Source organism: Ictalurus furcatus, chromosome 15, assembly GCF_023375685.1.
Source record: "Ictalurus furcatus strain D&B chromosome 15, Billie_1.0, whole genome shotgun sequence".
Lineage (NCBI taxonomy): Eukaryota > Metazoa > Chordata > Actinopteri > Siluriformes > Ictaluridae > Ictalurus > Ictalurus furcatus.
In genome coordinates this window covers 20,652,769-20,665,130 of record NC_071269.1, presented here as the reverse complement: position 1 = coordinate 20,665,130, position 12,362 = coordinate 20,652,769, and the positions used below count along the sequence as shown (strand labels likewise).

Below are 12,362 nucleotides of genomic sequence, written 5' to 3'. Positions count from 1 at the left end.
TGCTCTATGGGATGGCATATTCTCTCTCCTGTCAATCACACTGACACTAGCCAATCTCGAGCATCTGTGAGCTCATGTATTTGGAAGAGGGCAGATATCACTTTCCTCCGAGTGTGTTATGCAGCAGGTGGTTGGGTTCATGTGTCTCGGCACGTGTTAGCCATCACTCTCGTACATTGATAATGATAATCATACTTAAGTGCCTTTTAGTACTGCTTGACTTTATAGTACGAAGTTATAGAAGAGAAATGATTTATAATCACACTATCTGGTGTCACCCAAATGAGGATGGTTTCCCTTTTGAGTAGGGCTCCTCTCCAGGTTTCTCCCATTTGCCCCTGGAGAGGTGTTTCCTTGTGATCGTTGCCTCTGGTTTTATCATTAGGGATACATTTAAATGTAAATTTCATATCCAGATTCTCTAAATCTGCTTTGTGACAATGTTCATTGTTAAAAGTGGTATATAAATAAAATTGAATTGAATTAATGGATGGGAGTTGGCATTTCACCATCTAAACATCACATGAAGGTCGTTTGCTAGATGTGAATTCTTCAGCATTTACATTTACCGAATTCGACATTTACAGAATTTGACAGACCTTTTTTTTTTCTCCAGAGAAGTGCTTTATGGTCTTCATCGAAAACAGATCCTCATGAAAATACGAAGAGTCAGAGTCAAGCTAAAAACCTGTTAGAAAGGAAATACTACGAGTTAATAGACTTCAGAAAATAAGTACACATCAATGCTCTGTTAATAAAATTAGTGAAGAGGTCGGTCTTCAGCCAGTGACTCAGCTGTTCAGACAGCCGGGGGAAGGTCATTCCTCCATCTGAATGCCAAGACAGACAAGAGTCTTGAAGTATAGATTTAGATATAGATTTATATTTATTATCACAAACTATACTGTTAGATAAATAAGAATATAGTGGAGGTAAGAGAAAAGTATAATACAAAAAGTAGTAATTGTGAGTAGTGAGGAGAACAGTAATAATGTATGCAAAGCAGGATACGTGAAGAGTTAGGTGGGTAAGCAAAGTGCAGTAGTGTAGTGCAGACTATACAGTACACTATATGAGAAATTGGCTCAAGTCAAACCGTGTTAAAGGCTTGAAAGGAATGTGGTGCAGAACAGGATTTAATAAGTAGACAACCTCATTTTTTATCATCTGCTCTGATTTAGAGATGTCAGTGTTATAAGACATTTCCCCCCTCTTGGTGATGATTTAGGGTGATGACTCTCACCATGTGATGAGCAGATTGAGCTGAAGTTCACTTCATGCAACTTTTATCCTGTGATTAATAATGGCATAACCTACTTTTGGGCTTTGTTTATTTGCTAAAACGACTGACTACAATCAGCAACTGAATAAATATTTAAACTTGTCTAAAGCTATAAAAAGATCAAAGATAACTGTTGCTAAGATGTGTGTGTGGGGGGGGGAGTGTAGCATTCACTTTTTCAAAACTATTCACACATCACTCTGCTGAAACCTTGCATTCATGACAGTTTATTTCATGTTCAAAATGCAATACAACTACCATACAGCATGAACATATCTCAGAATAAAAACCATCCGAACACCAGTGCCAGGTTTATTCGAATGAGAACAGTAAAAAGAAAACAAAAGAAAACCCATGATTGATTGGTTCCATCCATCCATCCATCCATCCATTTTCCATACTGCTTATCTTACATAGGGTCATGGAGAGCCTGGAGTCTATCCCAGGGGACTCAGAGCACAAGCTGGGGGACACCCTGGGTGGGGTGCCAATCCATCGCAAGGCGCAATCGCACACACACACACACACACATATTCACATACTACAGACAATTTGGACATGGAAATCAGCCAACAACGCATGTCTTTGAACTGGGGGAGGAAACTCCCGAAGCATGAGGAGAACATGCAAACTCCACGCACACAAGGCACAGGTGGGAATCAAACCCACAACCCCGGGGGTGCGAGGCAAAATTGTTAAATGATTGACTGGTTACATTATGTAAACCTCTCCCAACAAGAATACAATCAAGGTATTGAATGTTATCACTCAGAGCCCAAGAGCAGGAAATGGTTACATTATAGTAGATAACATATAAAGTGGTGTGGTTTTCCTGTTGTTTGCGCTGCAGTTTTGTAGTGATTGGTAATTTGTAGAGATGCACCGATACTAAATTTCTCAGCCGATACCGATAACCGATTATTCAGAGTGATATCGGCCGATACCGATAACCGATTATTCAGAGTGATATCGGCCGATACCGATAACCGATTATTCAGAGTGATATCGGCCGATACCGATAACCGATTATTCAGAGTGATATCGGCTGATACAGATAACCGATAGTTCTGCCTTTTATACCTTCTTTTAAATTAATAATAATTAATTCTGCAATTCTGAAGGAAATGCAAACAAAAACATTATTCGCTCCATTTCGACAAGTTGTTTAACAGTAACTGTTATGTTACCTTGTTGGACGCAAGCGCGGACGAACAGGACAGGAGTACTGAGGTCAGGCGGAGGACGAAATGCGGAAGCTAGCAGAAGGACAGGCGATCGGGCGAACAATACAAACTGGGCTATACAGGAAAACGTAATCCAAGGGCAAGCGAAAAACTCCAAAAACCGTAGAATTCCAAAACATGAACGAAGGCTTAGTTAACGTCAGGTGAAAGGCAGCTGAGCATTTACTTCGCGAAGAGCTGAAGTTAACGAGGCCTTATATAACCTATGATGAAGCACAGGTGTTAGCACTCAGTACTCCGGCGAACTGGAGCACGTGCATGGCCGGGAAGTGTAGTTCCCGTCGGCCATGTTTGTAGTTGGCACTGCATTCTGCGAACTGTAGTTGTGAGTTTGCTGCAACGTGACAGTAACTGGTCTCATAAACAGAAAACACATTACTCAAATTAACATTAACACATGAACTAAATTCTGAAGATTAAAGTAAGATTTCTTAACTTATTGAATGTTATCAATTCATATTAACATCGACCTGAATTGTAAAAAACCTCCGGTTAGACTCACATTCACTCACCACAAACAAAAACATTTCTACTTTATCACTGAACATCAAACTGGTAATATATAATATCAGCTTTTTTATATATGAACATTAACTGGATATGAAATGTACTACTCTACAAATATATTCTCTGTGCAATATATACTAGTTTTTTGTCAACTCATCTTCATTTAAATCTTTCAACGGTGCACTGGCACTTTAATTCAGCTTGAGCAGCATGGCAAAAAATAAATAAATAAACTTGACACCGAAACTCCCGCTTCACTGCTGCTCACTTCCGGTGTAAAATTTTAGCGGTGCATAGCTTACAGAGATTACAAACTACAGTTTTGTCGTCATTCCACACAAGAGACATCATCTTTACACACAGCACAAAATCGATGTGTTTTCCCGCCCTCTTTGATTGACAGGATATAATCAGCCCCGATCATAGGATATTTTTAAACCGATAGCCGATAGCATGAAACCGATAGCCGATACCAATTATCGGCCGATACATCGGTGCATCTCTAGTAATTTGTGTATTGTTCTTTAGGTTGTTCATGAAATCAATGTATAGATTTTGTTTATTCTTTCCAAGTGTCACATTTTTACTGCATAGAACGGAGTACTGTATATGCAACGGGAATAATATGATTACAAATGAAAACCCCAGGGCTGTAATACGGAAAAATGATGCAGTTTACTCTAAACCTAGTCTACTTAGTCTGCAGATCACACAAATCTGTGGAAACCTTTTCTTATCCCCCTTGAAGATGTGGAAATTGTATCTATCAGCTGATGTTTGCCACAAATGTATTAAGCATGCAAGGCTTTTCATAAAAAAAAAGGAAGAAAAATGATCTTTGATAGGGTGGAGCTTTTTGTTAAGAGCTGATTATGTAATCTATATGGAAGGAGTCTCCAGTGTCAGTGCTTTGTAAATAGTCACATTAAAGTCTTCAGGACAGACTTTGCTCTTTAACAGTTTTCTCTTTTACAGTTATTTCTCTTTAACATCAGAAACGGTGTATTTTTTTTTTTTTGTCTTATTGAGAAGGCTGGGGCTGTGAATAGGTGCCATAATGTAAGTGATAATAGGAACTAAATTGTCTTGTGGATGTTGCATAAGCATAACATAAAATGTAGCTATAAATGGTCTAAAAACACAATGTTTCATTTATTAAGAAATGAAAAATGTATAATCCTTGGCAAATTGCTGTGGTGTAAGAGAAATAACACACTTTGGGTTGGAAAGGAATCCACTTTCGGGTGGTAACGGCTCTCCACTTCATGTCAGATGGTATCACACCACCATGGCCTGGATTATTTTCAGCATGGCATATTGTGTGTTATTTCTTAAGTAACTTACACCATAAGTCCACAGACACCTTCACAGACACTCGCACAAGAAGACCAAACTCTTTACACTGGGTTTATCCAGGGATGTTGTGCTGTAGTTTGGGCAGCGTTTATGCAGTGGTCCTCAGGGTGTTGAGGCTTAACCACAGACGTCAGCATGGTCGCTCGGTGTGGTCCAGCGGTCTGTCCACATCCCCCACTCACTCCCTAAGCACAGCAAGCACATCCACGGGAAAGCAACAGTTTGAGAGTTTCTGGCCTCATATACTGAATGAGAAATCTCTTTTTTTGTCTCTCTCACACTGATTTTTAAACCTCTTTTAGTATCCTTAATCAGAGGCATGCAGCACAACAGTAAAATGTTTTATTTGTGAGCTTGATCTCTGAAGTCTTATGAATGTGGAAAATGCTTTATGACTTTTTATAGCTTCAAATTCTCTAATGGTCACCATGAACATTAAAACAACACTCTTTTGCCACAATTATGCTTGGGATTTTTCTCATCTGCTCATTCTCATAATTATCACAATAACTCAGTAGTTTTATTTCAAGGATAAAGGGCCAATATTACGGAGAACAAAAACGGTTTTCTCTGTTGATTTATTAATTTGGTTTATTAACAACCAAAAAAAAAAAAATAGATGATGTGCATTCATCACTTGAGACTTTAGTTATTATTGAATGGCATTTTAAATACATTGTCATGCCTACTATGGGTGCTGGGTGTTCCTCGGCAGCATGGCGGAGAGTCTGAGAGAATGATGGAGATGTTACAAGGGCAAAGCCATTGTGCTGTGTGGTGGCAGTTTCTTTGGAGCCACCATCTGCTGAGAGGGTCAGGCAGTCTGTAGAGTTCAGCTCTCCTGGACCCGGCCTATTGCCCAGCTGCTGTGCCTGGGCACTCCCCAACCCACGCACCACAGCACTTCCACACCTCCCAATTATCACTGCCTCACAAATTATACATAACATAATCCAGAGCGCACTGTGCCACCGAAACCCCTCTCGTCAGAGGGGTGAAACCACAGAGCGTCAGGATTTTGCGTCTCACTGCCTCCAGGATTTTCCTTTTCCGCAGGCCTTGGGAGGAAACACCAGCTCTGCTAAAACCGACTTCGCCACACTTCTGATCAGCCCTCTCCGACCGCTGCACAGCGTGTGTTATTCAGTGTGGTGACACAAAATGTGGTCACATTCCACACACCCTGTTTGGCCCATTTCTACCCTGCAGCCCCTCAACTCCTGCGATGACCCAGTGCCTCACCAGGGAAAACAATCTTTCAGGATTTTAAAGGAATTTTAAGAAGGACTCTTGGCCTGGTCATCATGATCGCATTTTAGAAAGATCAATATAAATAACTCATGTCTCCAAACATACCTACTATAACTGATCTGTTTTCTCCCCTGAGACCACTTCTGAAAAATCTCTGCTAATAGAAGCACCAGTGGAAACTCTGAATAAAAGTGGCCTTCTGAAATATGTTCAGTCAACATCTACTCAGTCCAGAGTAATGTGGTTTAGTCTTTTGGCACATAGGAATTGATTTAATTTATGCAATTATTCAATTAGCACCAAACCACTGCTGGTTCTTTTTTGTTAAGTTGCTTCTCAAGGCTCCTTTTGAGACACATTATTAAATTGGGGTTTTATTGTTTTCTGAAGTCAAAAAAGATATTGAGCTTCTTTTGGGTAGTTAATCAATCTTCTCCTCCACTCCAACAAATATACAAGAAGAAAAGTCCAATTTCTGACATCTATCTTTGCATTTCTGGTGTCTTCATCTAAGCTTCCTTCTCTTTCTCTCCATCTTCATTTTTCTTCACTTGTCTCATCACTCTCCTTGCACTGATAGAAATGATGAATTTATGTTTTTTTGAAGGCTCATGTTTTTTTTGTGCTTCGGTTCAGCACATCTCTCTTTCCCAGCCTCCCTCCCTGCTTGCCGCCTGGCAGGCCTACGTGTCAAAGGTGGCTGCAGGAGAGCAGACTGTGGGAACAGCCGGTCAGCCTTGCTCGCTCCCCTGCTCCCCAAGCAGAGGGGCAGCCATCAATCCCAGCCTACGTGAACCCCCTCGTCTCCCCTCCCTGTCACCGCAACCCACACACTTGCTCCCCAATAATCCGCGGAAGCAATTTCATCTCGACTCGGGTGGCGGCCCATTGTCGCCAGCCCCTTCAATCTTTCCTAATTAACTCTCGCTTTGTCCCGTATCCGAGCTTCTGGACTCATCTCTCTGACATTCCGATCGGGGCCGGTCTTCGCACTCCCAGGCAACCCTTGGACCCTAATCCCACCAAGAACCCAACCCCTCCCTCCTTCCAAGAAACTCTTTCCATTTTTTTCTTCCCAACCTGCCGATCACCTACTTACGGAGTTAGGTAGGGGCATTAACTCCTTGGGTTTTTGTGAAAGGAGAGAACGAAGGAGGGGGTAAGGAGAAGAGGGCCAGAAAGCGACTCCAACCCAGACAATTAGAACAATGGCCGAAGCCAGTAGGGGGCTAACTCGCAGCGTCACGCCTGGACGGTGGGGTATTTTGTCGGTTTAATGAATTGTCCATCAGTCCCTGGCTGCATCACAAACCGTGCAGCGAGAGGACAGCAGGGACCCAGACACTAAGTCGGTATTTATTACACTGCCTTTGTCACTAATTGAGCTAATTATCACTGACTCCTCAGCACTCCCACAATGACAGTACCCCTCCACTGCCTCCCTCATCCCTTCAGTGCCTGGGAATGCCGCCTTATTTAGTCTCTTTATCCCTTTTCCCAATCATCTCTTTTCCTCACACTCATGGTTAATGCTCTGTATTTGTGCACGTTCAGCCTTCCAAAGCATATGTGTACCCATCAACCTCTTAGGCTAAGGCGCTTGGGCTTAAAATCCATTTTTGGCCTGCACGGCACCGATTTTTGCTAGCTCACAGTTCATTTTTTCCCCTTTCAAGCAAGGCTATTAGGATGTACTTAACGGCACATCTTTGGTTAACTGAATAATAAATTTCAGCCTTGGCATACTTTTAAAAAATATATAAATATAATTATAGAGCCAGAGGATATGTCTGTCATTAGTCTCATATCTCCTAGGCTTTTCGTCTCTCCATCACTCCAGCCCTCAGTCATTTGACCGCTGGTTTGCGCTTTGTGCAGTCTAACTTGAGATACTTCTTGCTCTCTGAACTATCTCTGTATCAATCTACCACTGACATCTGGCTTCCTGTTCCTAATTCAATCCTTCAGAGGCATACCTGCATCTTAGATGCTTTGTGCCACTGTTCTTCTTGCCATCTTTCTGACATGTCCATCTGTCCTTCGTATTCTCCCCTCTGCCACTCTGCCTCTGTTTGTTTCTGTGTTTTGGGCGTGTGAGCTGTTGGATAAGCATGGTTGTGCGGTTCTCTGGCTGGCCGACCCTCGCCGGACTGAGAGAAGACTGTCTTCCTGCATCCAAACTCCTGTGGTCACACTCGCCCGCCAGTCGGATGGGGGAAAAATGTCCTGTCATTATTTCTTTATTTTTACCGACATTAAATAAATGAAGCAAAACCTTTGGTGTTGTAAAAACATATAGAATTGACGCTGTGTTTTGGCACCGCTCATTTTCTCTCTGTGGTTTATGTGGATTTGGGGTGGAGCGGCCTGCTCATGTGCTTTCAGCAGTGACTTTAGGTTTAAGGGATCTAATCGACTTGTGCACTTGCAGTGTGGATTTATCTTAAAGAAGGCACATTTGCTGTGTTTTTATAACATGATATGAATGAGAGATAAGTAAGTGAATGTTCTTTATATTAAACTGAGTAACAGAATCGAATATTCAAAACAAATGACACTTTTTTTTTTACTTGAAAATATAAACTTTATTTAACTATTACACTATTTCACAACAACATGAACATTTTTCTAAATTTTAAACTGAGAAGCTCTAATACTAAAATACTTTGCTTCTTACTGCCCTTCTCTATAATATCACAATAAATATTTTTTATTCAAACACACACACACACACACACACACACACACACACACAAAGCAATGTTCAGTGCATGTAAAACATTTTTGTTTTCAGAGAAAAGAAATCCTGGGCCGTTGTTTCGAAATCGGTTCGCGATCTAGCACGCAATTTTTAAAAAAAGTTAATGAATGAAAATACATTGAAATACATGAAAATATTGCTAGCTTTTTCACTCTGCTTTTGGATTATATCATTTTCGTAATTTCTAGGTTTTATCAGCATAAATATATATTCATCTATATGTTTAGTATTTACAACATTTTGGTTTTGCCAGCTGATATACAAAACAGTTGTTGTGGTTTCACACTCCACGCTTCACTGTAAACTAGGTAGCAGGTAATTTACAAGATTATCTTATATCTTATATCATAATTTTATTTTACATAGTGGTACAGGTGCCCTTTTTTCTTGTGCGCTGTCTGTTATTAGTGCCACTCTGTACGCCCACAAGAAGCGGATCAATTCAGAAGTGTCGTTCAGTGTTTGGTCACTACATTCATTCATTTTACGAGAAACTTCTGGTCTCTTTGTTAATGTTTGTTTGCAGCCATTCTTTATCAGTACCACGGTGTGGTATACCACACAGTAGTGAGTACGAATACAAAATGAAAGGACATCGTTAGCCTTCCGGGAAGTACGCTGAGTTTGAGTGGGAAATCTTAAGAATTTGGATGAAGTCCAGAATTCCTACACTATACAGAAATTGGGAAACGGCAAATGCCTGAGATGTACTTGACATAATATTATATTTTTTGTAAGAAACGCTGAGCTGCAGCTAAAGAAAACAACACACTGATATTTTAAAGTACTATCCTGCAGTAGGAGTTTTTCACCGTTTATGAGAGAACATGCTTGTGGTTCCCTAGCCACAGAAACATCTGTCAGAGTTTGTGTCCAGTTCCTGATTCCCAGTTTCTTGCTCCCTGGAGAATCAGAGAGCAAGAGAGGGAGGAGATGGCAGAACCCCGAGACTGGTGGTTCTGGCCTCAAAATCCGTACGTATTTTTGGACTGTATCCTTCTCAGTAACTGGCTAGCTTCTCTGTGTGCCATAGTGGATAGCAGTGCATAGTAGTCTCCATTGCAGTTCATTCATTTCATTTGATACACTATATATCTACTATTATAATGTTTTCAGTAAATGCTTAAATGTAGGGTTTGTGCCCAACCACTTTAGAAATGCACAGCTTTTAGGATTTCTCTCACAGTACAATTTCAATGACAGCGCTGTTCGACGTAGAAAAATAAGATCAAGGAAATGGCTGATTATCGTATGTCTTGCCGTGTCTTGTCATTTGCTTTATGTTTTAATCCCCATTACGACACAATCTCTGTCAGTTTCTCTGTTTTTGCACCCTGGTCAATCTAAGCCATCGACCGCTTCCATGCCCTATTGATGATCTCAGGAACAATGCCAACTGCTGCAACTGTTATAAGCACTGGTGCAGTGTCTGTGTACTGGTGCAGTTGAGGCAGCTCACATGGCAGCACCAGTGGAAAGTGCAGTGACATCTCTCAGTGATCTTCTCAATCCGGGTCTTATACCCTCTCCCACAGCACAGCAACTCACAGCCATCCAACGCTGGTGAGGAACTGTTGCAGGTGCGCCCAGATGTCCCAAGTGTACCCATTTTGCTGTTGTAGGAGCAGAAGTTGGGTGATTTTTCAAAGTAGACGAGGTCTTGCGCAGAAGGGAGTTTGTGAGCAGGGTTCTCTGGCTGGAGGTGGCGGGGGTCGGCTCGATGAGACGCCCGGTTGCTGCCTTTATTGGCGTACACCACTCTGGAAGCACCGTCAAAACGGTCTTTTAATAAGTCTCCAACTGTCCTGAAGCTGGGCAGACGCATCCAGCAGGTGCGAATAGTGCAGGAGCCCGACATCCCGTGACACTTACACTCCTGACGCATCTCTGAGGATACTGTCTGGAGGAAAAAAGTAAGGTTGGGGGGAAACGTTAGACTCCTAGCTGATTCATATAAGTATAGCTTAACATTTTTTAATAACTGATTACCGGTGTCTTACAATTCTGCCCGCCTCATTATTGTGTACATTTATGAGGTATCGCAGGTCTCTGCCCCTCTCGCTGGAGTCCACAAACTCCCGTGTAAACATCCTGCCAAAGTCGACATTGTCACTACAGCCTCCCCAGTGCCAGTCTGGACCCCCAGGCCCTCGTCTCCGGTAGTCACAAGTGCACGACTCGATAGAGCCTTCAGAACAGGACCGCGCCACCGCATGGGTAACACCAGCACTTGTGATGGCAAACACAAATGCCGTCTCTCGGCAGCCTGACAAAACAAGAACCGCATCATTCTTTAGGAATTCCCTGTGTATATTTCTAAATCGATAAGTCATTTTGTCAAAGCAGCTCTTACGGTTAAATTCCACTGTACAGTAGCTTTATAATACAATAATTTATGCGTGTGGAGGAAAAGATCCATTATGTAAGAGTGCAGAATGAAATACAAGCTGGTAAGCTTACCTCTGTTGATGATTTTGCCAAACACTGTAGGGGTGTGGGATGTCGGACAGTTCCAACGGCGGTTGCGGAACTGCCACTTGCACTCCTTGATGGCTGTGTGAAGACCGGCCACGATGGCATGGAGGATGCCGGGGTTTTGCCGAATCAGCCTTCTCTGCCGACGGCTTAGCAAAGCAAGGCTAGGGTCCAGGGCTAATTGCACATTCTTACTATTGGTGAGGAGGTTAGTGGATGATGCTACATTCACAATCCCCCTGGCAGAAGAGACAAAGTTAAGCCTGACGTTAAGGTACGCTCTCAATGTCACAAGCATTGTTTATTTCTGTCATTATGATTATGCAGAATAAGAAAGAAATGTGAAATAATTTGTCAATGTTCATTCTTTCACATTTTCACTCCCTGAAGTAGCATTGCTCTACTCAGAATGTACAATTAAATGTGTAAAAAAAAAAATAAAATAAAAAAAGTACAGTGAATTATTTGTGGTGATGTTCAAATTACAGAGCACAGTTACAACCAAGAAGGCCAGGAGTAAGGTTTCTAAGATCCTCCACATAAAACAGGAAATATTTTCTTAACCTTGACCTAATAAATAAATGTTAATTTTATGCTATAAAAGAAGGCTGTAATTATACAGAACACAAACTATTAAGTTAGACTTGACTGGAGATGGGCCAGTGCTATACTCAGTCTATAAATAATGTCAAGTGACATTAAATATTAATCACATATTAGCTTATTAAAGGCTTTTGACCACCAAAGCTGCTTTTGGTTCTGAGCGTTTCATTTTCTTTGCATGATATTTAAAGTCAATTCACATTTGTTGATCAGAATAGTTGTCTGTGCTTTTAATGCGACTGTGGTACAGGGTTATTAGCAAAACGGCTAAAAGGATTATTACTAAACCTTTTTAATTTTGTATTAATACATATTAAACCAATTTTCCATTATACTTATCTTAGGCCTAATTTTCGCACTTCCATTTTCTTAAAGGGTTTTCTAGTACCCAAACTGGTAACCTCCTAGAGACTGAGACTGTCCACTTTTTCTATCCTTTCCAGCTCCAGGGCACCTTTAGCAGTGCTCCCACAGAGTAAAAAGATTAATGGTATAGGGGACTGCTGCTCTTAAACTACAAACCCAATTCCAAAAAAGTTGGGATGCTCTGTAAAATGTAAATAAAAACAGAATGCAATGATTTGCAAATCTCATAAACCCATATGTTATTCACAATAGAACACAGAAAACATATCAAATGTTTAAACTGAGGAAATGTACCATTTTAAGGAAAAACGTCACAAAAAAGGATGTGGCAACAAAAGGCCGTAAAAGTAAGTGTTACTAAAAAGAAACAGCTGGAGGAACATTTTGCAACTAATTAGGTTAATTAGCAACAGGTCAGTAACATGATTGGGTATAAAAAGAGTATCTTAGAGAGGCAGAGCATATGTTGCTCTAAAACCTGTATATACCTTTCAGCATTGATGTTGCCTTTCTAGAT

The 12,362-nt window shown here is 41.1% G+C and overlaps 1 protein-coding gene across 1 annotated transcript; it reads right to left on the bottom strand.

The window, feature by feature from the left end:
- Positions 1 to 8,798: 8,798 nt before the first annotated feature.
- wnt1 (wingless-type MMTV integration site family, member 1) lies at positions 8,799 to 11,904 on the bottom strand. The gene is made up of 3 exons (XM_053644042.1): positions 10,862 to 11,904; positions 10,402 to 10,667; positions 8,799 to 10,301 (listed from the first exon to the last, which is right to left on the bottom strand). Exons 1-3 carry the CDS (start codon positions 11,172 to 11,174, stop codon positions 9,810 to 9,812), a joined length of 1,071 nt encoding a protein of 356 aa, XP_053500017.1. The 5' UTR covers positions 11,175 to 11,904; the 3' UTR covers positions 8,799 to 9,809.
- Positions 11,905 to 12,362: the final 458 nt, after the last annotated feature.

What these genes read in the sequence shown, in the direction of transcription:
- wnt1 (XM_053644042.1), bottom strand. Translation starts at nt 11,174, where the DNA reads ATGCTTGTGACATTGAGAGCGTACCTTAACGTCAGGCTTAACTTTGTC. An exon ending in TGGCAAAATCATCAACAGAG is followed by an intron (nt 10,668 to 10,861) that starts GTAAGCTTACCA and finishes TTGTTTTGTCAG; the next exon opens with GCTGCCGAGAGACGGCATTT. An exon ending in ATAATGAGGCGGGCAGAATT is followed by an intron (nt 10,302 to 10,401) that starts GTAAGACACCGG and finishes TTTTTCCTCCAG; the next exon opens with ACAGTATCCTCAGAGATGCG.